This window comes from Paralichthys olivaceus, chromosome 6 (genome assembly GCF_024713975.1).
Source record: "Paralichthys olivaceus isolate ysfri-2021 chromosome 6, ASM2471397v2, whole genome shotgun sequence".
Classification (NCBI taxonomy): domain Eukaryota; kingdom Metazoa; phylum Chordata; class Actinopteri; order Pleuronectiformes; family Paralichthyidae; genus Paralichthys; species Paralichthys olivaceus.
The window spans coordinates 1688572-1715421 of NC_091098.1; the positions used below are offsets into that span (position 1 = coordinate 1688572).

Consider the following 26850-nt stretch of genomic DNA (forward strand, 5'->3'; position numbering starts at 1 on the left):
GGCAACAGTTGTCTAACTGTCATATAAGTTTGTCAAACTGGTTGCTATAATGAAAACAAAATGAGTGATATGTTATTAATGACAGCAATGTCAATCTGGTCATTTGACAGTTGTAATAAGTTGAAGGTGGTTTGTTAAAACTCAATGAACTCATACTACAACTGAAGTGTGTTTCCTGTTGCCACAGGCCATACCACCCAGTCATATGATCAGCCAATCATCTGAGTGCTGATCATGGTTTTGAGCCTTAAACTCTGTTTGGTGTATTTCAACACAAGAGGATACTATTATTCAAGGTTGTAAGGGATTTCAGCAGCATCTCAGTCTACAGGTCATGAATTACTAACACCGCACCCAACCTGTCTTGAGGCCAAATACCAGTCCTAACTATGTAGCAGCAAACACCTCTGCTTATATTGTTTCTTTCTTGAACTAGTTTAAAATCTTCAGTAGGCATGTGCTCAGATGTTGGCAGATGATGTGAGACTGCTGACAATAATACAAACATTGTCCTGTGTGGCTATAGACTGCAGGTTCATGAGGAAATTAAAGCACCGTATCCATTTTGTATGAACACTGTAAGCTGCACCAGTGCGTTCTTGTTTCTATTTCCAGTATAATGATAATACATTTCACTCCCTTAAATTCTTCTGCTACATTAAACCATTCTCTGGGGACTTTTCTGGACAGATACCCGAAAATCTTACAAACCAAGGAAAATGACGTGATAATGCTCAGTAGTTACTGATATCACACTGCCATCTGCTGGTCAAAAGAAGTAAAGCAGCATGCTGTGGAATTGTGCTCAGAAATAGGAAGGGTATACTGTACATTTAAGTTTAGTACATTTATGCCACATAACTAAAGTACAATGTCAAAGTAATAGAATGTTTACATTTTATCCCGCTACACTTTGCAACAAAGTTTAGTGTTCATGTTTAGATGGAGTGTATGTTACAGTGAATATAGAAGCATTTAGCCATGGCTAAATAGTAAATCATCTGTATCTATATTATGTTTCTCTAGTCTTAATGACCACTCAAAGCATTACAGTGCAGTTTCGCGCTCGCGCGCGCACACACACTTTTTGTGGTGGGTTATCCTGATCGTGGACTATGATTGCAAAACTGCTTGACATACAATATGCTTACTTTACATACTGTACCATTACTGACAACAACTAATTAATTAATTCACATCTCTTTCAATTCATACAGACTGTTTCTTCTGATCAATGCTGTAAAGACTGTTATTTTGCTAGGGGCGTTTTACCTTACTCTTGTTGAGGGTTGAGAATGTTGCACTTTGTTAAGCCCTATGAGACAAATTGTGATTTGTGAATGAGCTATAAAAATAAAGTTTGATTGATTAACTTTTTCGTTGAAAATGGCACAGCCATGAGGCAATTTGGGGTTCAGTTTTTTGCCCAAGAAATGGGGAAGAGGGGGATCAAACCGGTGACCTTCTGATTAAAGGACAACCTGAGCTGTAGCAAACCCCAGGTTAAGCAGTTAACTGCTTCTGTGGATATACATGGTCAAAATAGGGGTGACACCAAACAAGAGGTGAGAGAACCCCCTGCCCTTGTTACAAAGCTGTTATGAGAACGAACTGTGGACAGTAGAAGACAAAGAGGGGTGATGCTATGCTGCTCTCAGCCATGGAGTAGTGTGTGTACGTATAGGGTGTTCTTTCAGTTATGGCCAGGTCAGTTTTTAGTAAGGGATGTAGGGGTAAGGGTATCAGTTTGAGGGCGTGCTGTACCAGGGGGGTGACTAGAGCAGTTGATGGTTGTTAGCTGATCAATCCCGTTTAAGGGGTCGGAGAGAGCATAAAGGAACAACTGACACACATGAAGAGGAATCACAGAAACAGTGATGGTTGCAGAAACGGTGCTGGATGTGGATGAGAACATCAACATCTGGAGTCCTCTGCAGAATCTGGAGTCTCCTGTAAATCCTCAACATCTGGAGTTTCCAGCTGAACCTCAACATCTGGAGACTCCTACTGGACATCAACATCTGGAGCCTCCTGTATATGAGTCAGTGATTCTGAGCCCCCACACAGTGTGTAATGCACAAATTGCAGCTATACCTGTAGACTTACAGTTGATCTGCAGATAATTAGCAGATGGGTTTGTGTGGGGGAAATAGGCCAAATGTCATCAGAGGACAATTTAATTGTTTTTTCTGGAAACGAGGCCATTCATTCCAACTTTGCAAAGAGAATCTGAGGATGCTACTTTATTGTTGAAATGTTCATACGGGTGCAGGTCTCTTAATTGGAGAAAATAATTCCTTCTGGTGGGTGACGGGTGGATGAGTTCAGAATATGTGCAGATATGACGTCAGAGCCGATCCCTGCATCTCTAGTCAGGATTTTAGTTCAGAGGAGATCTCTCCTGGGGGTGTCTTGATTGCTATGATGACTAAATTATTTTTCCATGCAAAACCTGTCACACTGAATCTGTGAGATATTGATTGTCAGTTAATATTGTTTCTTTTAATCAAACATTCAGACTAGTAGTGTGTGCATTACAAACACTTGTTACTTGATGAGCAATCAAGATCAAGAAAAACTATTTTCTGTTGGAAATTTTGCCACATACCTGCAAATAAACCTTTTCAGCAATCACCTTTATTTGTATATACATATGTGTACAGTTCAACACACACAACAACAATAATCACAGCATGCAGGTACTGTCACGTTCCCGAAGCCAAATCTACAGTGTGGTTTTACATTGTGGGGAAACACTACCTTTATTGAGAAGAAAAAATAAATTAAAGTGCTCGTCTTCACCCTAAAGGAAGTGTTGGCAAGTGTTGCTCACCTAGCATAATAGTCTATGGCTTAATTTTACAACATCTCTCAATACCCACACATTAGACAAATCAGGCACATCCATTCTTCTCTTTTCTTTTCCCAGTTGCTAATTAAAAAGGCTAATTTTTAAGTTACATATACACATTTTAGAAAGCAAAAGTGCAAGTTTGTTTCATCAAGGGGGTCTGTTGCAGTATTTGGCCACTTTTACATACATATTTTATGTAGCTGAGTTCTCTATCTCATCCATATGTGACACTGAGAGAGTATGCAGATCTCAACATTAAAATGTGATGATGATGATGTATCGGCTGAATCAGAGCGATTGTTTTACATAAACACACAAAGTTAAAATATCTACTAAAAACCACTTACATTGGGTGATCAGAGGATAGGGCCCTGGAGATGTGTTTAGCAGTGTAATGGGGTGTGAGTGAGACTGACCTCAAACATTTCTTTGGCATTTCTGTACCGACGTCTCAGCAAGAAGCTAACAGGGGTAGATCTATGAGACAGACTCAAGCAGTTAGGGAACACTGAGTGTCGGCACAAATTGGAAGGGCTTTAATCTCAGAAGAGACTTCACTTCAATTATTTAACACTTCACAAAGGGTTCCAATTGTCTCTTGAAGCCATGGCAACTATACTGCCTGACTGAGACTATAATGGTAACCAGTTAAGGAATCATCTTTTTGATATTCTATAAAGTTGTTCTTGTTTACATGAAAGACAAGCCAAAAATCGATGTGTCATAACAAGTCCTGTGTATCAGGTTGATTCCTCTGATCCTTGAAGCTGAACTGCTGCAGCTGAAAACAAACACACCTCTCTCCTTTTTGAATGAAGACAACAGTGCTCTGCCGTTTTAAGAATTACTGACCAATCCTTTTTAAAATTAAACTATACTGTATTCTGCAATAAGTGCAAAGATTCAAAGATTGATATATTCCACTGGGATTGAACGTGGAGGCCACAGAGAGTATGGAAGTCAGGAAAAGTAAAGAATAACACAAGCGTGATGCTTTTAGAGGTTACATACAGGGGTCTCATATTTTTTACTTCACTGTTCAATCTGCTAATATCTATTAGTTCACTTCAAAGCCTAAACCATCCTTTCAAAACATGTATGTTTACTCTTGGAGGAAATGTTAAAGGAAAGGACACAATAACTGTAAATTTCAGAGCCACCCTACATACAAGGTGAACAGATAGTGTCTAGACCAGATGCAACAGAGCCAACAGATGAAATGACCACCATCAGCATGTGACATGTCCACTCAGATCAGCTCTTCTTGGTGCTCATTAACGAGACTTAAAGAGTAAGCAGTAGTTTCCCTTTCATCACATTAACTGAGACAGTATGAACAAGCCAAAATTACATGGCAAATAACCAACTGAACTACAATCTCTACAATATTCAAATCTATTTCAGCAGCTGGAGAAATACATTATTTTGCATGTCTTTAGTTCACTGCATTATCCTAATAATATAAGACAATTTCTTCCATTCCCTCATGTGCTCTGCCTCTTACTTCATGGTACTTTTTCCAGTGTTTAAATTGTATATACAAAATCAAATGTACACAGGTTCAATTTGGCAGAGCTGACTGGGACAAATACAAGGACAGACTAGAGAGGCTGACAGAGTCACTAAAAACTACTGAAGGATGTGAAGAGAGTTTAAACTGATAGGGAGTCAGATCTGTCAGCCAGATGTAGACCTCAGCTCAGCATCACAAGTGAACTTAAAAATAAATCTGTGGTTAAACATTTGTATCAGCTTGTGCCTTATATTTCATTTTTTTGGGTGGTACTCACTCTCAGCTTATCCTGAATTCATATCACATCCATTCAGTAACATCCAAACTGTCCATTCTACCTCTACTCTTCTGTTCAGAACATTATCGATCGTTTCCTCTCTTCATCTTCAGCGACATACTTCAACAGCTGGAACAGATGTTCCTCTGCTGTCCTTCAGTCTCTCACGTGGAGCATCTGCCAGCTTTACTTGCCATGGTGGAGGTACTGTTGGGTGAACATGTTCAGCTCACTGTCCAGCCAGCCTGCCTTGTTCCTAAAATAAACAAAGACACCTTCAGTCACTTTATTGATTTTTTATAAAAGTACAACAGTGTATTAATAAAATACAGCACTATACTTCAGGGTAACTTAAATACAAGTATCATTTGTTTGCATTAGTGAATATGCAAATGCCATAATAGACGGATAAAGTGAGTAGCAAGATAGATCTCATAGATGACTGTCAATTATTGAGAAAACAGAAGTAACCTACTTTTAGGGCAAAGTATTTTGCTAGTGTATTCATGAAGCATAATAATAAGTATTAAAGATGTAATCCAATGGAAGTCACTACAGTGGGTAAAATGAAGACTGATTCAGATCCCAAGTGACGGGTACACAGACTGAAGAGTCAAAGACATGTTCTCAACGAATGTCCCCTACTCTGCCGAGCAATGCACTATTACATTTCCTGAAAAAATTACTAAAATTAAAAAAAAAGGCCAGAATTTTCAAATAAGTCCATTATGGCGACATTTTTTACAGAACTCTATTTATGGAAGATATTTTTTTAGTATAATGGTAAATATCCAAAACAGAGAGAAAATATGTATTTTCACATTTTGTTTACTTAACGTTCCAACATGACAAGCTGAATCCGTTCTTGCCTAAGTTTTGTGCAAAATGTCTTTTAAACCTGCCTTGCTGAGAGTATTTGATATATTTAACATAACCATTACATCGTTAGCAGTGAATTACACTGCAGTCTGTGTGAACTATATGAATAATGAACCTTTCATTATGAACCTTTTTGTTAACACCTACATTGGATATATAATGTGCAGAATGCTGATAAAGCAGGCAAGATGGAGGCAGGTGTACTGTACAGACATGGGGCCTCATTTATAACAGTTGCATACGCACAAAACAGGGCCTGAAAGATGCATAGCCCGCTTCCCACGCAAACGTTGGGCTTTATATAAAATAAACAAAAACCTGACGGGAATGTGCGCACTTGTACGTTAACTCTGACCCATGCATGCAAACATTTTGTAGACGGGAAAGTGGCAATGCAGATGTGAGGTGGTGAACTGAAGCAGATTATTTATCCACTTCATCAGTAACATTAAAACCAAAAGTGTTAATGTGCTCGAGCGACATAACTGCTCCATAAAAACCTTCAACTGAAAAAGATATAAAGCAACTAACTGCAAATTACGTTCAGATACCATTAAACAGCAGAGTTACAGAGCCAAGTCATTAATAGTTTAATAATATCTTCTAACACTGTGCATGTATCATCATGGAATGTCTGTAAAATCACTGCAGTGAATGTGACTGTGCCATCAGGCGCACAGAACACACTAAGGATCGCTCACAAAAAATTAAGAAAAGCTATTCACTTTCGAATTTCCATTACTAAATAATATCCCAGAGTGGAGGTTAGGATCCACTGATGTAAAGTAATCTGTCCGATTGCTGTAAATATGTAAACACTGCGGTGATGCCGCGTGATGGATGCACTGGCACTGATACAGGAGTGCACGAAAGGAAGGATTTGGAGGAAACAATTGTTTAGTGATCACAAAGTTTCTTTTCTTCCATGATAACGGACTAATCAGCTGATATATTGCCTATAAATCTGTGGTCTTGGATTTTGCCCTGAATTGAGTCCATTAATACACAAATCAAATGTACTCACCACTTTGGTTTATTAGCCAACAGGTATGTTTGTATGGTATGATTAACACAGTATAATATTTACCTTTCTATGTAGTCTCTTTCAATCACTTAAAAAAAATAATGTTCAATTTTTTAGATTGGCGTCATCACAGCTGTCTCTGAATTTAATAATCCTGCAGTTTTTTAAATTTGAATTAGAAGTTTGAGGTGATTAACATATGGTATTGTTGGAATTGTATGCAGGAGATGCAACAAGTTCCCCCACTTTCTAACAGTGTGAAGTGGTAATTTTTTTTTAATTCAATCTTCTTTTCTTTTTTAAAATTCAGGCACTGTTCTTTCCATCATACTCACTCTCAATCTTTTTGGGGTACGCCATTTTCGGCCTTTGAGCACACATACACTTTTAGTATGAATCCCACGCACTGCTTTATAGATGAGACCCCTGGTGACTTCAAACCAGTAACTTGGTCTTTAATATCAGTCTACCACATCATGTTAAAATGAACAGGTGCTGTTCTTATAGGTGATTTTAACCCACCCCTGCTCCACTGTCTACTTCATGTAGACGTGTCCCACTGTTTAGTAATTTGTACGCTGAGTGTGGTGATGCACTTACCGCAGGAGCTTAGCCTTGCTCTGCAGGCCGTCAAGCAGCTCTATCTTTCTATTCATGTCAGTGATCTCGTCCTCGAGATTCTGACGGGTGACATCTACCTGCTGGCAGAGCTGTGCAAACACACCAGCCAACTCCCTGATGAGCACAGCAGAAACACAAAAAGAATTAGACAACATTATAATTACTAAAGTTAACCATGTTCTTTTTTAACAAGACTGAGATCAAAAAGTTTAAATAAATATTTCCTGTTTTCTATCCCCGATCAAACTAAACATTCTGCTCTGAGGGGCTTCATTTACTGTATGTCAATTTGCATATTTCCCCTACTCTAGACTGGACTACTGTAATTCTTTAATATTATCAAGATGTCCGAACTAGGGTTGTCACAGTATTGACAAAATTAGTATATTTTGAAAAGGAATGATAGATATGTTAATAATTCATTTACATTGTGTAAATAATCCACTGCCTCTTATATTTTCTTTCAAATATTTTCTTTCATATATGCTTATTATTATCAAGAGCATACATGCTCTTGATAATAATGCTGAAACAAATATGTTTAGTCTCTGATCTCCTGTATCAGCCTCACACAGACAACACAGTTAGAGTATTGTGTGCATGTGCGTATGTGTGTTGAGTTGGGCAAATTAAACAGAATTTTAATTTAATGCTCTACTACAAATGATAATAGTAATACGATAAATTAATATTAATGTGTTGGTCTATCTATAATTGCTCTGACCAGAAAATAAATTAAATAAAAAAAGCAGTTCCTGATCTCCCCCCCCCCCCCCCATTTCTCTTATCTCAAGACAACCTCATATTGTTGTAAGATGTTGTCAAGTCTCAGTGTGTAAGATTTAGGTGAAAAGGATTTTTGGCCAAAATTGAATATAAAATAATCCTAGTGATGTTCCACTGATGTGTAGTCATCTAAATTCTATGAATTGTTGTTTTCTTTACCATAGAAACCCGTATTTACATGAAGGGGGTCCTCTCTGTGGAGGCCGCCATGTTTTTCTCGTCATCCAAACTTGACAAACTAAAACCTTTTGAGTTTTCATGACAACTGAAGTTCACCACAGGTTCTCTTTCATGTTTAGAAGGAGAGGGTGACATGAGGGGTATTCAGCTGCAACGTGAAACTTCACTTCTGTCATTACATTCTACAGACTGAACCTGTAAGTGTAAAATGATGTCTCCTCTTACTCCAAGTAACCATTTTGGTTACATAACAGAAGGGGAGGGACAACAACATGTTTTCGAATTTGTGAAATTGGTAGCAAAGTAGGTAGGACACTTTGTTGGTGCAAAATGTGCAAATTAAGATTGGAATTTATCTCGCAACATCTGTATTTGATTTGAGACATCCATTCCCTGTCAGAATGTACACACTAACCAGTGTATGAACTGTACATTTTGATGAGACACAGCAAGTATATATAGTCAGTTAACATGCTCACTGTTGGACTTGGTGGCTGCAGTTGGATCCAGTGTAGCTGACGATTAGCTGCAGCTTCTCACTAGCGTACTCCACAAACTGTCTCTTAAAGGCTCTCTCCTTGGCCTTGGTGGTCCAGGTGAGCCGCTCATAGATGTAAAGGAGCCCGTAGAGGCCAACTGACAAGGCGATCAGCCGCCAACCCACTGCCTTCCAGATCTGAACACAAAACACAGCTTTAGGTCCGACTGAATCCCCATTCGCCTGATACATAAACAAACTGTGAATGCAGGAATAACAGCTACTTTAGGATTTATCAAGCTCTGTGGAGATCATCGTTGAATGTCTTCCTGCAGTACAAAAGCTATTGGTGGGTAATAGATCGTAAACATGTTAAATGTAAATAAGCAGACAATGGAATCTTCATGATAAATGTGAGAAGGTGTGTATTAACTGATAAAAAGAGAAATGGTGAAATTCATGATAACAAAATCAACAGTCTGGACTTCCTGTTACCACATAATCCCCTAGTGTTGATGTTTGTTTCAACCAGGTTTGAGATCACTACACGAATATCCCAAGATATTTGTGTTCCTTTTTTTTTGTGGGTCTGTTGACTGTTAAAAAAACATCATTAACTCCCCCATTCCCTTGCATTGAATTCTGCAGTGGAACTTTTATTGTGTTCTCACATTCCAGAGTTCAGTGCATGTCTGAAAGCATCTTAAGAGGGGTGAGAGGGTTGGGATAATGGTGAAGGGAGAGAGAATTTAATTGGAAGAGGAAGGAGGAAAACTGTTATGTTTTATTGTGTCCTGTTTGCATGATTTCTCCAGTGTGACTATGATTGTACTTCATGCAAACAATAAAAGAAATTGTCAGCTTTTACACATGGCTGTTTGTTGCACATCCATGCCATAGGCAGACAAATAAAAACAAAGCTTACCAGTAGTTTTGCAGATTATAACAATTCCAAATTAATAATTTCATATTCTCTATGTGCTCCAGAAATATTTTCTATATCACTTAACATCAATGTCAATAATAAAGCAAAGTATGGACATTTGGATTGAGCCACAGTAACCAGGTTACATGACAGTAATCACGGCACATGTCATCAGATGAAATTACACTTGGAATTAGTGTGGTTAAGATTTTAACAGTACTACTAAAATTACTGTCAAGTGAATTTATGGTTTCGTAAGGGGACTATTAGGCAGTGGTGGAGTTTTTATGAGCTTACATGTCATGTGACTCACTGACTCCAAATCATTACCAGTTATTATTGCTACCCTAGATAAAGAGGATACACCTCTGTTTATTGGATTTTAGCATGCTCTTTATTTTATATAAATATATTTATGATTTTAATAGCTTTCACACAAAACAATATCAATATACTAGATTTCAATACTTCCTATACTTTATATCAACATTAATATTTTAAAAAATATATACTTTCAAGTGATTTGACCCACTGACTCCAAACTTATGTTACGTTATGTTTTATCTGCGTTTGTTGGATAGTTAGCAGGGTTATACAAAAAGTAGAGGACAGATTAGCACAAAACTTTTTAGAAAGATGCAGTAGGGGTCAGGGAAGAAGTCATTACATTTTGGTGTGGATTTGTTTTTTTTGGCATTTTACTGATTTCACAGGGAATGATGTTTGGATCAGGAAAAAATCATGCATACTCCCGTGAAGATATTTACTACTGATACGTATATGCAGTGTGTGTTTGTGTGTGTGTGTATGCTTGTGTGCACATGTGTCCTCACCACGCCACCAACCACAAGGACACCCATTGAAGTACGGGAGGTTAGGGATGCAAGACCTGTCACCATGGAGACCATGAGCTCCTCCTGGGTCACAGAGCTTTGCGGGAATGGAGGCATGGAGGTGCTGACAGGAGTCAGTGCCATGGGCCGAGGGACCTACAGGGAGAACACAGTTAATAATGGCACAGAGCAAAGTGACTGGCTCAGAGGGCTACGGACAGCTTCTGCCTGGAGAGTAACAGTCTTGCTTCAGTCAACCCTCCCTAATTTACTCTGGATTCCACCTCATGATGGAGTGAACAAATGAATATATATAATTTAATAAAATAATTGCAAGTTCGTAGCTTCATTTATGAATGATTTCTTGAGGACACAGACACATTATATCAACAAAATTAAATTACAAATGACCCAAACAAAAAACTAAGAGACCACACTATGGACTCGAATCACTAATAGATGATATATTTGTCCAGTCATCAAACCCTTGAATTCAATTAATATTAATACTGGGGAAAAAAACATTGTGAGAGAAATGTGATCTCAATTCTAAGCAAAAAAAAAAACGTGATTTAGATTTTTTGTAAAATCATGCAGCACTACTCCAGTCTGGGAGAGGAGTTTTATATCCTAGAAGATGTTACCTGGTCATTGTAGCCCATGAGGGCCCGTCTAGTATTCTTGGGACCCAGGAAGCGGTTGACCAGCATGGTCCAGCCCAGAGAGAAATGGAAGCTGATGTCCTCCTGAAAGTCACTGCAAAGCTTGTCACAGGCCAAGTCATAATTCAGACTGAAGCACTGGCGAGGAACCAGCTTATCAACCTGCTCTCTGACTGGGCTGGGCAGTAGAGGCTTCAGACCCTCTGTACAAACACAGACAGCAAACAGCTCAACCCAACTACCGGCACAGTGTGGCTAAATACATGTTTTTACATAAGGATGTAATAATATAGCTGACAGAAGAAATGTATAAATCCTACACATCTCCACATGCATACTAAGCAGTTTAACATGTGTGTGGCCAGGATTATTAGGGTATTATCCTTGTAAAATATTTAAGCTCATTAAGCACATTGCAGTGACAACAATAGACTGGATGTTTGTGGACGTTTGTCTCAGGTGTAAACAGGACTGTTACCGATCATGTCAGTCTGTGTAGCTTGCAGGGCACTGGTGATAGAGGTGGAGCACCTCTGTGACATGTTCTTTCCCAGACCCTCTTCTACGTGCCGATGAAGTTCCTAGAAAACAAGAAAACAAAAACCCTGTAAAGAGAATCAGCCAACACAACTGCTGTAATTTAGTTATCATACAAGTATTTCCACACTAGCTATTAAGAATATGACAGCATAACTGACACAATCAGACAATGTCCATCATAATTCTTTTTTCACTGATGCCTAAAAGCAGCCAAACCTGACAGCTGTTCTTATAACCATGTGGTTCAATGGTAAACAACAAATAGGACTGTACTGCACAAAAGTCCACAATCTTAAGAAACACAAAATCCAACTTGTTCCACACCGAGCAAGCATGAGCAACAGCGGGGAGGAAAAGCTCCCAGGTGGAAGAAACCTCCGGCAGAACCGGGCTCGGTGTGGACAGCCTCTGCCAGGACCGGTTGGGGTGATGGAGAAAGAACAAGTAATATAGGGGAACAAAAGGAAATAAAGAGGGGGGGGTTGTGTCACAGTGTCAGGTCAAGGGCTTGAATACAGCCCGGGAATCTCCACAGCCTTCAGTTGTCATAAAAACCTCCGTAGAGAGGACCTGCTCCAAATATAAATATCAAGTATTTGAACAAAAAGGGCCCATTCTAGAGTTAAGATAAAAACAATCCGTACAATTTAGAATCTAAAAAATAATGATGATTACACACAACTGAAAACATCACAAGGATTATTTTATATTTATTTTCTGGTGCCTGTGCCCATCAGATGACATTGTGGAGTTTAATGAGTGCATCATGACTCAGTCTGGACTGCTCTTATATAACACAGGTAACTTGGGCTTCATACAGGTTCAGTGTTCCAAAAGTAGACCAGGAAGGAGCTTTACACTGTACATGTATACACCAGTGTGTCAGATATGTCGACAGGGGAAAAAATTTGCACGTTATCTTGTCATCAGGATATGTACCACAATCTTTTAAGTTAGCTGCAATAAAAAACTTAGTCCCGGAGGTTTTAGCAAATTACAGAGCAATATCCAACCTCCCCTTCCTGTCTAAAATCCTCAAGGAAGCTGCAACGCTGTTTACCCCTGAAAGTCCAAAAGTGTTTTTGTGGACTCAAACACTTCACCCCCCCTCCATCAGCACAGTGGTGAGTAGATTAATGAGTGCATTCCTTTTGGAATTTATTCAAATTTTTAAGGCCCTGCTAAAGCCCTGGAACTGACTGTCTAAGAGACTGAAATAGGAGAAAACATACTGTCATGGAAGATATGTATATGAAAAGTTTAATCTGCAAGACTCTAGCGATCCACTACACAGTACAGACTCGAGCTGTGTTAGAGAATGAGCTGGTGTGTGTGCTGATCTGAAAAATAGAGGAGCAAACAAACAGCTAATTGCTGAAAGGCACACACATTCTGCTCCTGCATGAGAGGATATTATCAATTTATAGAAACAATTATCAGTACTATTACCCATAAGGCTTTGGGTGTATTTGGATGAATGCCAAAAGTTCTTTAAATAAAACAGTTATCTTGCTAACAAGCATTTCTCCTCTACTCTGTACCTTATTGTAAATGAGTTTTCCCCTTTGACGCATGGGCAGGGAGGTTGTTGTGCAGGTGAAAATGCTGTAATGGCGGATGCCGTATGTTTCAGTTGACAGTGAGATCAAAAACTGTGAAAAGTCCTAATAGGTAAAGGAAAATGATCAAATGTATGCCACGTAGACTGTATAGTTACCGTCTGACCAGCTGGCTCTTGATATTCAACACCAAGATCTGATTTTAGAAGGTATATGACCACAAATCAAAAACTTAAAGTGCTGTTGTGTGCACACCAGAGTAAACAGAAGGTGTGCGGCCCTCCTGCTCAGTTCACATTAAAGACAAATAAGTGGGTTGAACGCGTGTTGAACTCACATTCTTGTAGACCTTGAGCACGACTGATGATGGGTGGAAGTCCATGTGGTAGTCATCCACCAGAATATTTAACTTCCTGATTTCCTCTGCCATGGCATTAGAGACCTGTATTGAGCAAAGAGCAGGTGAAAAGCACTTCCTGATGAAGGTTTCCCTCTTTTAAGAGCAAATCCCAATGTAATTTTTTCCTCAATGTTTCACTGCAGCAGCAGCGAAAGCAGGCATGTTATGATTTAGGAGTTCACCTGTCTCTCCACCTCCTCAGTAATCTTCTTGATTTTAGCCTTACAGTCCATAGTCAACAGGTCCAGCTGCTTATCGATGAACTCCAATCGGCACTGACGTTCTTCTTTAGTCTCAAGGCAGTACACCCTGAAAACACACACAGACTAAAGTGTTAATGTATCAGAGGGTGGGTATTTTATTTTTCTCCAGTCTTTGGTTCACACAGTTTCAATCCATACATTTCAGACTCGACTCACCTCTGCTCTTGTGCAGCAATATGTATAGAATCCATAATGTGGCGCAGGGCTTCAGAGATCTGCTTGGCCCTCACAGTGTGCTGCTCAAACTTGGTCTTCACCGCTGACTGTGAGATACACTCCTGCACACAACACATTGGCCAACAATCCAGAAAAGATCAAGGGATGGCCATGAATGGTTGAATGACTCCAAGTGCAGCTGAAATTAACTTTTGATATCTGGATAACTGAGTGAATTTTCAGAAATTACATTTTCTGTGGCACAAATAAGTGTGTAGGCTCTTATTTGTTTTGCTTTTTTTTTTACTAATGCCCAGGCCACACTGGATGTATGACTGAAGCATGTGGGACATGGAAAGTCTTGTTTTTCATTTTGGTGCTGACTGCACTGCTCTTCTAGAGTGTCAGGGTCTTGCCTATTTTTCTGTGTGTACTGCGCAGGGTTCTCATAGACAGTAAAAATGATCTTTCACCATAGTGAAATGTCAATCTGTTGAATGTCACAAAAATAAATGTAAATAAATAACTTCTGGCATTTAGTTGAGTAAATAGGCCTACTTTTATTCAAGGAAATACAGTAGTTATACCAGAAAAGTCACATAGCACCCTGCTGCAGGTATGCAGTGGAAATACTCCCTGTGTGAACAACAGATACGCATGAGATCTGCGATGCAGCGGTCATATGCTGCACATGCACCCGGTGTGGCCCAGGCGTAAATCTTAAACCTAGTTGTTATAGGGCTGAGGATCTTACCTCAAATCGCCTCTCAAAGTTCTGGAACTCAAACATTCTGGCTTGAAATCCCTCTGCAAGAGCTCCACCTGAAAGACATGGAATCACATCCACTTAAATATGCTGAGGACCTCAGATCACCCCGAGGTTTCCACTGTGACGACAAAGACCCTGGCCCTAGACCAACATTTATTTTTAACTGTACTTGCTGTGATATCACACATTAGAAGTGAACTTGATGATAAGCTAACATGAAACAATGTTGCTTACTTACACTCTGTGGCACATTCTGAATGGGCAAACACAATCAGTGCCATCTCATCAAAAAATATGTAAAGGAAATCTTACCTAAACAGACATTTGACATCCATTTTATAGACTTGACTGTTTTCTTCAGACATTTAGGTGGTACTTAAAGACAGTATAAAAACAGTAAAACCTGTTCACCTCTACTACTAATGCAAGATCATCACTGCCATAGCTTCATAACACACTACTAGGTCGGCAGTTTGATACCCAGTCTTCCCCATCTGCATGCCGAGGTGTCCTTGGGCAAGATGCTGAACACCGAATAGCCCCTCATAAACCATTGAGTGGTCATCAAGACTAGAAAAGTGCTATATAGATACAAACCATTTACCATTTACTGCATGTCAGTTCAGGAATGTTAACCTGAATTAATTCAATTGTCATGCTTTGCTCAAATATTCTGTGTACATCAAACGTGTGTAAAATAAATTCAATCAAGATATACACCTGCTCTCAAAATGAGGGATATAATGCAATGATGTAAGAAAAATAAAATTATTAAAATTTAAATATTAAAATTTAACTCTGTCATTTGAATGTTTAAGCATACACTTTATCCTGAGGCAGTACTGCTGCACATCAGATTCCACACTGACTACCATCCCCACCTGCTTCAGGCATTCCTTGAGCTCTCTGCACCCGAGCCTGCAGTACTTCCTTGGCAGAAACGAAGAAGATGCGGTCACTGGCCTGGGTCCGGTCCACTACAGCCAACTCCTCCACCAGGAAATTGGTGCAGCGGTCCATATGCTGCCTACGAACCTGACACAGAAACAGCCCACTTTATTGAACATGAATTTCAACAAGTAATTCAGCAGGGGGAAAACACCAATGCCAGCCTTCGTTCAGGACAACAGAAGCAATGGCACAGTCTAGTTCAGTCCAGGTGTACTTCAGATGACTGTTCTGTCAGACAGCAGACTGAACTAATCAGAGAATGTATATGGAGAATCTCTCCACCTCCTACTGATGTCCTTGTTCTGTAATTGGACGCAATTCACCTAAGCAGTTTTCAGACATGCATCTCCTGCTGTGTTGTGGTGTGGAAGGGAAACTATGGCAGAGTGTCTGGACCAAATTCTGCGGAGTTATTGTCTGGAAACGGCTCTAGAGGGGAGTCGCAAGATAGCCCTAAATGATCTGAACTGAGTAAGTGGAGCTGAACAGCTAAATAATAAAAAAAAGTTTTCCTTACAACTTGCATTAGTGAGAATGGGACAGACAGTGTGAACAGAGAGATTATAAAGTGAGGACAACATTTTATATTTAAATAATCTCCACACTATAAGATTTCTTAGCTTTTAATTCCACAAACAAAACCAAAGACTCAAGTATGTGAGGACCATGATTATTCCAATGAGAAATTATCAGCGTCAGTTAAATTGAGTTGTAACAAGGTGGGCTTCGTAGATAATTGGCAAACTTTTTTGGGGAAACCTGGTCTGATTAGGAGAGATTATATTCATTCCACTTGGGATGGAGCAGCTCTCGTATATAGAAACATGACAACGTTTGTTAGACAGTCCACACCATGACAATCCAGAGTTGAGACCAGGAGGCAGAGTCGCAGTCTTACATGCGAGACCCACATGAAAAAAGCATGGCTTGATGATGGCAGACTCCAAACCAGAGGCAGATTTACCCACGGGCCCGGTTGACCCGGTGTTCCCTACTTCACCACCTCTTTATCCTCCGGCCAAGCGACTCCGTTCATTTGTTTGGGAGTTTTTTAGCTACCCAAAAGAACTGGATGGATCCATAAAGGACGAAGGAGAGCCGACTTGCAAACTATGCAACAGGAAAGCAGTTGGAAGATCAGTGAATACATCTAACATGACGTCCCATCTCCGCGAGTGGCATAAAAAAGAATATGCACAGCTTAAGTCCAAGCAGGTAAGATGAATCATTATAAATCCCACTGTAGCCAGTCTACGATGTTTCATTCTAAGAGCATTGTTATTGTACGTCACTTTCATTTTCCGTGGAACGGCATGGTCTTGTTGTCTACAGATCTACAAGGCATCACTACGTCGCTTTGCAACGCTTTGTTCACTTGTCACTGTTTCTGTTTTTGTGCTTCAGATTAAAATCTCTTTTTGAGACACTTTGCAGAGCACGCAAAGTGTGTCAATAATAATTTTCTCTTATTGCGCTCCAATTCCTGACGTACTGGTGTACGCAGCTGCAGTTGCCCAAACCTTAATGTGTGCTGCTGCCGTGTGCTACTTATTTTGTTTTTCATTCATGCCTCTATATTTCAAAAAAATAAAATAAAATGTCTTTCCTTACACTAACTTGCTGATGTCTATTTGACTCTTGCTGCTGTAATACTGCACATTTCCCCATTGTGGGACTAATAAAGGACTTCTTATCATACTCTGTGCTGTGTGTGTCAACCTAACTCGACTCTTTTCCTAATGATTAAACATATTGGAGGTGTTGCATTGTGGTGCAGCCCCGACCATATAAAAAATCCTGCACTGTATTTTAGCCCTTTTCTACGTCTGATTCTTCAAAACCAAAGAGTTTGCCTTAACTTTTTTGTCAACCAAACGCTGCCTTTCTGCTATTCTCTACAAGATTTCAAGTTTTATTTTCAGTTGTAAAATAACTGAAGAAACGTGACATGGGCTCAGAAACGTGTTAATATTGTAAAAACATTCTGAGCACTCTTTGACTAAACACCGTCAATCAGATGCATTTGCTTGGCCACTATTGAACACCCTCACACTGTAGTCTGTTTCAAAGGCTGACTGACCTCCTCCATGTATTCAGGCTCTGAGGCTGAGGCATCCCAGCGGTTGTTGAGGATGAAAATGTTGGGGCTGGAGAGTCGCTCATTGACCTTGTGGAAAAAGGACTTCTCCTGTAGGAAAACATGACAGCTGTTTTAAAAAGCAGTAGTTAAACATACAACATACATTAAAACATGAGCACTGCATTGACACTTACTACAACAATCCTGCACATTGTTCCACTTTAATGTCACAATGAAACAGTATACCTATTTCTACAGCTGTCTGAAAGGATGAAATATACAGTTGTCATGTCTTACCGTCTGCATCAGTGTGGACTCAGAGTTTGCCACCAGAACAAACACATCAGCATCAAGGCAGAACTTGTCAATCCAGCTGTCCAATTCTGTGGTAACATCGATACCTGGGCTGGAAAGGAATAAAAGATGTGATATAAGTCACCTATAAAGAAGTCGATGTTATCAATTACTGAAACCACAGCTGGGATTGTGCTATCACTCGACAAAAACCATACTGTTGTGGCTGCAGTGAGTTAAAGGGATAGTTCACTGAAAATACACTCATTACCAATCAATCAAATTTTATTTGTATAGTGCATATTCACAAATCACAATTTGTCTCAAGGCTTTAAAAAGGTTTGACATTAACAAGATTGATCCCTCTCCCAGGACAGACAGAAGTGAAATAGATGCCACGTGTAATGGAGAGTATTAACAGCATTGGTTAGAATAAACAGTCTGTAGCATAATGGAAGGTAAATAAATAGAGGAATTATTGTCAATAATGGTAGAGTATTTCAGTTGATATATTTTAAATCAAATATTCCACGATCAGGATCCACCATCACAATAGGATGCCAACATAGTCTACGATAATATCTTAATTGTTGTTTTAACAATGTGTGCGCTCACACTGTCAAGTAAAATAAAAAAATAAAACAGTAAAAAAATATAAAACTGCATGACACAGCGTGTCAATTGTATTGGATATGGCCGCAACGCTGGTTACCACTGAAACTCCTAGTGTTTTGTGCACTCAAACACTTCACCCACCCCTCCATTGGCATAGTGGTGAGTAGATAATAAGTGAATTTTTATTTTTCGTTGAACTATCCCTTTAAAAGAGGCCACAAAAGTGTGTAGTTGTACATTAACAAATGATTCGAGCAGTTTTGCTAAAAAAGTAGTTTTGATATTATATGATAGTTATGGAGGTAAGAGACATTGCCACTATCATGGAAAGGTACATCTAGAGCCAATTACCATGAGGCTTTGAATGCCTGTTAAACAGGTTTTGTTACAAAAAGGAGTTTAATGAGGAGAGATTGACTGCCATGGGGGCAATGATAACTAATGTCTAGGGCAAGAACTAGAAGCAGGGTATTTTTGAAGTAATTTTTTATACCGAAAGTTTTCCAAAAATTAGATTTTAAATAAATGCAAGCAAATGTAGCACATATATCATGATAGAGTGATGTCATTTCTAGCTCAAACTTCTGAGGTAAAGGGAACATAGCAAATGTAACCATACTTTATACCAGCTTAGTGGTAATCATTTATACCACGTATAATCATACCTGCTATTATTCAGTCCAGCCAACAAATTTATACGCATCACTCATATTAAAAAGATCCTTTGTGTTGGATGAGGTGTAGAAAAAAATCCAAGACGAAAAACTGCCATCCAATGTAGATTGTAGTTATAAGCCTAATACTGGGCACCTATTTCACCAAACATCCTCCTCTTCTAGCGCATTAACATTTTCAAAATTAATGAATCCCAAACTGCAGCTGATGTGCTGACAGTGCGTGATGTATGAGTGATACACAACTACTATATACAATGATAATGGGTGCCGTCAGACCACTCTGCAGCACTGACAAGATTTTGCTATTAGAGATCAACTTGCGTCTCACCTGTCCACCAACACCAGATCATCCCTGAGCAGAGCACACTTGGCTTTGGGCCACATGACGCAGACCAAGCTGCCGGCATCTAAGTCCTCATCCTGATGGAGAGCATGAGCTAGCTGGTTTACTGTCTGTAAGTAAACACACACGCACGCACACACACACCATCAGCCACTGTTTACTTTGCACATACAGCAAGGCCAATATGCATGCAAGGCCCTCAGTGAGTACTGCTCACCTTTATGTTCTTCCTCTCCTCAGAGCCTTCTGTGAGGAGGAAGGCCTCATTGCCATCTGTGCCCTCCACTCTCAGGAAACAATTGGTGGTGTGTCCTATTCCTGACGGCAGCACCTTATCACATAGCATGGCATTGATCACTGAGCTCTTCCCATTACTGGTCCTATAGAACAAACAGTCCTGTCAGTGGTGCCATTTGAAAAGTGAATAACAAAGGTAGGTAGCTTTCAAAAGGTTTAATTATATAATGTACATTCAATATAGATAAACATAAGTTCCAAAACTAGAAAGTTAGGTTAGGAAGCGGCTAGTCATACCTCCCAAAGAAGACCACCTTCATATGTCTGCGGGCAAGCACCTCGCCAATCCCTGCCACCTTTGCAAGGTAACCCCGCACCTCCTGGACCTGCTCCTCTGTGGTGACCGGGTCCAACTCATCATTTTTGTATGTATCTAATAAGTGGAGGTGATCAGACAGAAGCCAATGCATCCTGTTACAGCTGTTTCCATGGAGAGCCTCTTCATTAGACTGGCAGCATGATACCAAAAAACATTATACTCCATGTTTTAAGACTTGCGTACATCAATGTCAAAGTTGGTTGTAGGTGTAGAGTTGTTCTCATCACCATAGGGTGTTTGTATGATATCATCAATGCACATTATCAATTTGGCAGCCAACTAAATTTTATGCAGGCTGTTAGATATCAGTTAAGGCCTTTGCACATTAATGGCAACGTGAGTAAAGAGCATGAAATAGCAAATAATTTGGAGGCTCTGTAAATAGTTTGCATTTATATAGCACTATACATATATACATATATATATATATACAGTATATCACTCAAAGCATGTTACAATACAGTTTTTGCTATTCACTGATTCATACACGCATTTCTCCATCATAGATTCAATCACAGAATGCTGGTACAACCATTGGGGGCAATTTGGGGACACAGAAGGGGGGAGGCTAGTCTCTAACTGCCTGCCCTCTGGTTAGTGGATGACCCGCCCTACCTCCTAAACAACAGGCGCCCAAGAAGTTAATTTCACAGACTTTACTATTTACATTAGGTGCAATTCACCAAATAAAATCAGTAAATAAAAGAAGCCTCAGGAAAAGAAAAATGAAATTAACATCATGCGATGATTATCTGGGGCTCCTTTCAATGAATAAAAACAAAGAAATAAAATACCTGGGTATATTGATGAAGAGAACTTGGTATGTTTCAGTGCTTGGTTCAAGGCATTAAACTGTACCACAGCACAACAACCATTAATCTTGATTTAATGTGGGGTTAATTTGTCGCTTTCATCCTTGAGTCTTGTACATTTCCTCAACAACTTAAAACTGGCACCTCTGCTGGATTTCCTGGTTAATCAAACTGATTTTGTTTTGAGATAAACCCATTTCAGTGCCATTGAAGGTGGAATACCCATTTATCTTCCTCGCCTTCTCTCTGTGCACCTTGTGCTGCTGTTATATGTAGATTAACCTGATGTTGCTTTGTGTAGTGTTAAAAATGAAGATGAAAATTTTACAGCTCCAGCCTAGAAAGATAGATGCAGTGACTTTTATGTTTTAGGGTAAGTTTTAAGTGAGAGAGTGCTTACTCAGACCAGACACCAACATATTAAACTTCCCCTTAGATTATCAAAATGATTATGGGATACAAAGGCTTAGAGAGGAAATGGAAAGTCGGTGTGTACCTTCTAGAAAGGACGCGCTTTCCTTGATGTAGGAGCCCAACTGTTCAAAGATCCCGTTGATCTTCTTCTTTGCTGTGACAAAGTGCTTGAGCGGTGATGCATTCACCTCTGCCATCAGTCTTTTATCCTTCTTACCGTGGACTACGTTGGTGTTGGGTCGTGAGAAAACCAGAGACATGGCACTAGAGAGGAGAAAAACTACTTAAGTAGGGTTGCAAAATTCCAGGAATTTTCAAAGTTGGAACTTTCTATGGGAATTAACGGGAATAAATCTGAAATTTACAAAATTGGAGGCTGGCCCTCAACAGGGAACTTAAATATAGTTGGGGAAAATATATTGTAGCATAATCTTGGCTAAAACAACCATATTTACTTCACGTACACTCCTCAATCACATGCACACAGCATACTGCTTACTGCAGGGCTATTGAGGCCACACCCCCTACATGCACTGTGCATTTCTCCATCACATGCACATCTGATTTCAAGACTATTGAAGCCACACATTTGAGCCCGTTTTGATAATATTATGGGGTAAATTTATTTGATCTATAATGGTATTGATGTTTAACTTGGAAATATTAAATAAAAATAGGTGCTAAATGTAAGCTATTTTTCATTTCATTGACCATTTAAGAGGCTACTCAACATTCATGTTTTTGTTGTTCATTAAAGAATTGTTCATACAAGACATAAAACTAAAGTTCTACTCAAATAAATCTGTTGAAATGTCATGTTTTTTTAATTGTATTATTTTGCATGGATGTCTGCTTATGACAAAACAAAAATATTCACATTTATATTTGGATATGATCCAGTTTGTTTAAATTACCCCCAATTTACAGTTAATTATAATTCCCAATAATTCCCATAAATTCCCATAAGTCTCATGGAAAGTTTCCAATTTGGAATATTTCCAAAATTCCACACCTTAACTTCCCATGGAAAGTTTCCACAAATTTTCTGGAAATTTTCCACTCCTTTGCATCCCTAATCTTAAGCAATAAACAGCAAAGGCCTGGTCAGATAACCAGTGATGGGCAGCAGATGGGTGATATAATAATTTCACTTGTTGTAAGTTCTAGGGCTGCACGATACATCGTAAATTTATAATCGTCGCACTATCAATGTGCAAGGATCTAGGTCCGGACTGACTCAGACAAATTCAGTAGTCTGCAAGTGATAAGGACGAACTTTTATGTGTGTTCCTCCTGCTCTTGTTATGAGACACAGAGTTGGCTAACTGGATGTGGTGTAAGTAATGTCTTTTATTGCGTCCCCTGTTTGCTGTTTTAAAGCATCAGCACTGAGGTATTGTGGACAATAGAGATGTCGCGATTTAACTGATTTTACAATAACCGCGGTTTGATAACGTTACGATTTCAAACCATAAGAATTGTAAAAACAACAATATCTAACCAACCTGTGTGCGCGAACCACTGAAAGGTTAATTGAGAAGATGGAACCGACTTAACGGCCTTATTTCCACCAACACTGGACAAAAAAAGTTCACAGGGAGAGGAGAAAAACTTGTTTACTTTCGGTTTCTGAAAGCTCCATAAGAGCGGCTGATACACACACACACACCCATCTCTCTCTTCCTATTAACCATTTTAAATGTAGCCAGGAGTTTAATTCACCTGTACTGAGAGGTGATATTATAATCAGGACATGAAGAATGAGGCTTGAACCAGGACAGTTTAACTGTTTACTTTTTCACAACTAGTCAACACCTACAAGATTGGCATAATTTGTATTGTTTTTGTGGAGTCTGGCTTCAATTTGTTTCGTCTCTCCAGGGGAAATTTCAGGATATTTGAGAGAGGCAGAGCTGTTTTACACTTGTGTCAGCAAGGCCTGCTTACTGCAATATATTTCGTAAAAATGTGCTGATAAGATGCACTAAGAGGGTAGAATACAGGGAGGCATTACAATATGGTCCAACACTAAAAACAATACACATGACCACATCAGCAGCTTTCAGGCTCACTGTCAACAAAAGCTCGTAGGCTTCTCATCCAGTCAGGTTAATAACAGCAGGGCTGTAAGGTTACAGTGTCCGTCCGTGCCCCGTTCTGTTTAAGGCCAGAGATGAGCTATTCCTACACAGCTTGAAGGTAGCAATGTAGCACGATAGAGATTTCACAGTTTATTCTTTTTATGTAATGCATACAACATCAACAAAATCCAAGACACCCAGGTAATATGTGTTAAATTGCGTTCACCACAGCAGGGCAGTCCTGTCCTCCAGCTGGCTTTTTTTAACTTTAACTTTCACCTCCTCGCGTTGGACTCCGCCTCAACTCTCATATCATAGGGTTGTCCATCTTTGTCCTCTTATCATTAGTCCGTGTGGTATAACTTTCATGGACCCTAACGAACAAGACAGTGCCTTCCAGTGGAGACAAACCTTTGCTAGGTTACAAGCTAATTAGCCCTTCGATGAGGTTCAGTACCGGCTAGCTGACAGGTAGCCAAAATATTTCCAGTTCGGGACTCACCGTGGTTGAGGTCGTTCTTCACAAATACTCCTCTTGCATCCTGTTCCTGGGGCTTTTAAAACAAGCTAACGAGCCACCAAGGTTGTTAAACAGCTGGATTTCGAACTTTGCCTGTATTGCGGAGAGTAGAGGAAGTATTGCTAGACGTTTCACATGAGCTCAGGCCTCCTCATTCTTCTTCTTCTTCTCCTTCCTCCGCTTCTTTTTGTTCTTCTTGTGGTGTTTATTGGCGGTTGGCAAACCAGCTTATAGGCGCATTACCGCCACCTTCTGGACTAGAGTGTGGAGCAGTAGATAAGTCAAACAAAGCCAAATAAAAACAAACAACAAACTAAAATTAAATTATAAGTCCCGTTTCTCGTTAATAGTTGACAAGGAGATAATCTATATTTTTTTATGTCTTTCCTAACAGATTTTTTAATGTGACTTTGCAATGTCTTCTTCTAATCCTGATATGAATTCCTTTCTTTGTTCATTATATTTGTTACATTCTATCAGAGTCCAGTTGAGTGCTTGCCTATTTTATGAAGTGTATCATTTAATCCTGAATTCTCAGATGGGTAATGATTTTCTCTCCTCTGCTCCTTTCAGTGCCTACATGTTTTGGGATTTTGTACAAATGGCTTCCTGTGTTGGTTATATCCCAATAGTCTTGACATGTTTTGTGAATGTGTTCATTAACGAACAGCACCTGTACGCCCCTTTTCTGGCTCATTTGAAACATCCATGAATATGATTATTTCATGCCAATACCAATGTATATGGTTTTGTACTATTTCACATTTAAGTACCTTCTTGTCTTTGTCTTTCAACCTTTGCTGCAGACTGGTGTCTATGGAAGGTAACACAAATTCCCATGGTGCTATCTCTGAAAATGGAACAGTAGAACTGATGTTAATTTCGTTTAATCCTAAATCTTGTGCTTTGGTGTTTCCTTTCCACCCGGAACTAAAACATCTGGTTATGTCATACTCCCAACATTCCTGCAAAACACAAATATGTTGGATGTGAATTATTATGTCCTTTAAGATTTACCCAATATGTCAACATATTTTTCACTCTTCTTATCCTTAGCAGCAGCTCACCCATCTCAACTTGTATTGCTGCAACTGGTGATTTAAATGCTCCACTGCAGAGCCGAAGAGCCTGAGCTTGTTCCACATCTAGCTTTTTTATGTTGGTTTCTGCAGCAGACATGTAAGCTATGCATCTATAATCTTGAGCTGCTCTCATAAGAGTCCAATATTCAACAGTGCTGTTCTGCTAGCTCCCCAATCTCGCTCTAACATACATTGTAGTATATTATTTATCTTATTGCATTTATTTATGACTTTATCTATATGTGCGCACCAGGTCCATATTATTTAATTTGTACTGGTTTGTGGCATTTAGCAAAACATATGATCTGTGATTTTTCTACTGACATTTAAAACCCCATTTGTTTGACTATTTCTCCATTTTATTTACTGCAGTTTGCATTCTATAAGTACTCCAAATTTCACCCCCTAACCCAGAGTGCTCCATCATCTGCATAAAGCTATTTTTCTATGCTTTGCTCAACCTGTTTAAAAATATCATTAATCATAATAATTATGTTGAAGAGTATTGGACTACATGCACTACCCTGTGGGGTTCCATTTATTACTGAATATTTGTTGGAATATTCTCTGCCCACCCCAACCTCCTTTTGTTCTCTCAAATAAGAAATTTGACACCCAGTTGAACAATTTACTCTTAATCTCTAAATTATGAAGCGATAAGGAGTCCCTCTTTCCATAGCATATCATATGCTTTTTCAATATCAAAGAACACAGCAATAACCATTTCTTTATTGGTTTGGGCTTTTTTGATTTCTGATTCTAGAACAGAGTCCATTGTCCCTTGCCTTTTTCTAAATCCACTTTGAAATCCAGAGATTAAGTATTTGCTCTCTAGATGATATGTCAACCTCTCCATAACCATCTATTCCATGTCTTTCCATGTATCCAATATCTTATTAAACAATCTTCAACTACTTCAAGTGTGCTATCATTCATATTAATCAGTGCTAGACTACGCAGATGTGATTTACATGCATGCTAGTACAAATACTCTCACGCCACTGGATGCTTTATGTCACACTGTAACAAATTGCTGTAATTTATACAGTAAAATTCTACAGTAACTTCTTGTACTGTCATTTAAATAGTTTATCTGTATATTGCAATGCATCATGGTTCCAAAACAATTACAGTAGCTGACAGCATTTTTCCACAAAAACACCCTGTAAAATTACAGGCACATATTCTGACTATAGATGGTGCATGTTACAGTTAAATACTGTTGATATTGATTACATTGCACAAGGCAGTTTGAAAGAGAACCCTGACATGAGAGCATGGGAGCAGAGGAGCAACAGCCATGTCCATCCACTCTATAATACCGAAATTGAATGTTAAGTAACTTTGTTGGGACGTAGTAATAACATTGTTGACATCTTAATTAAAATTATGCTTTTGTTGGCAGTTACTAAAGTGACAAACCTATAATATCCAAATAATATCTATGCTAATGCAGGTGAATCAATGACATTTGAAATTAAAAAACTTGGATACTCTGTGTAGCAATACTAGTTGAACTGCAAGTGGCAGATCTAGATAATTGAACACCAACAACGCCACCTTAGGACTTGCACCTAAAGAATCTATCTTTTTACTTTAATTTCTCTGAGAGGGGTTTCCCAAAAACCACCCATACACAGGTAATG

The 26850-nt window shown here is 39.1% G+C and overlaps 1 protein-coding gene across 1 annotated transcript; it reads right to left on the bottom strand.

Moving 5' to 3' along the window:
- Positions 1–2617: 2617 nt before the first annotated feature.
- Positions 2618–24347, bottom strand: mfn2 (mitofusin 2). The gene is made up of 18 exons (XM_020089355.2): positions 24105–24347; positions 21604–21785; positions 20214–20349; positions 19897–20059; positions 19665–19789; positions 18048–18156; positions 17751–17858; positions 15601–15754; positions 14705–14772; positions 13951–14072; positions 13714–13840; positions 13469–13573; positions 11511–11613; positions 11015–11235; positions 10371–10526; positions 8614–8810; positions 7148–7282; positions 2618–4900 (listed from the first exon to the last, which is right to left on the bottom strand). Exons 2-18 carry the CDS (start codon positions 21779–21781, stop codon positions 4831–4833), a joined length of 2277 nt encoding a protein of 758 aa, XP_019944914.1. The 5' UTR covers positions 21782–21785; positions 24105–24347; the 3' UTR covers positions 2618–4830.
- Between the last annotated feature and the right edge of the window lie 2503 nt (positions 24348–26850).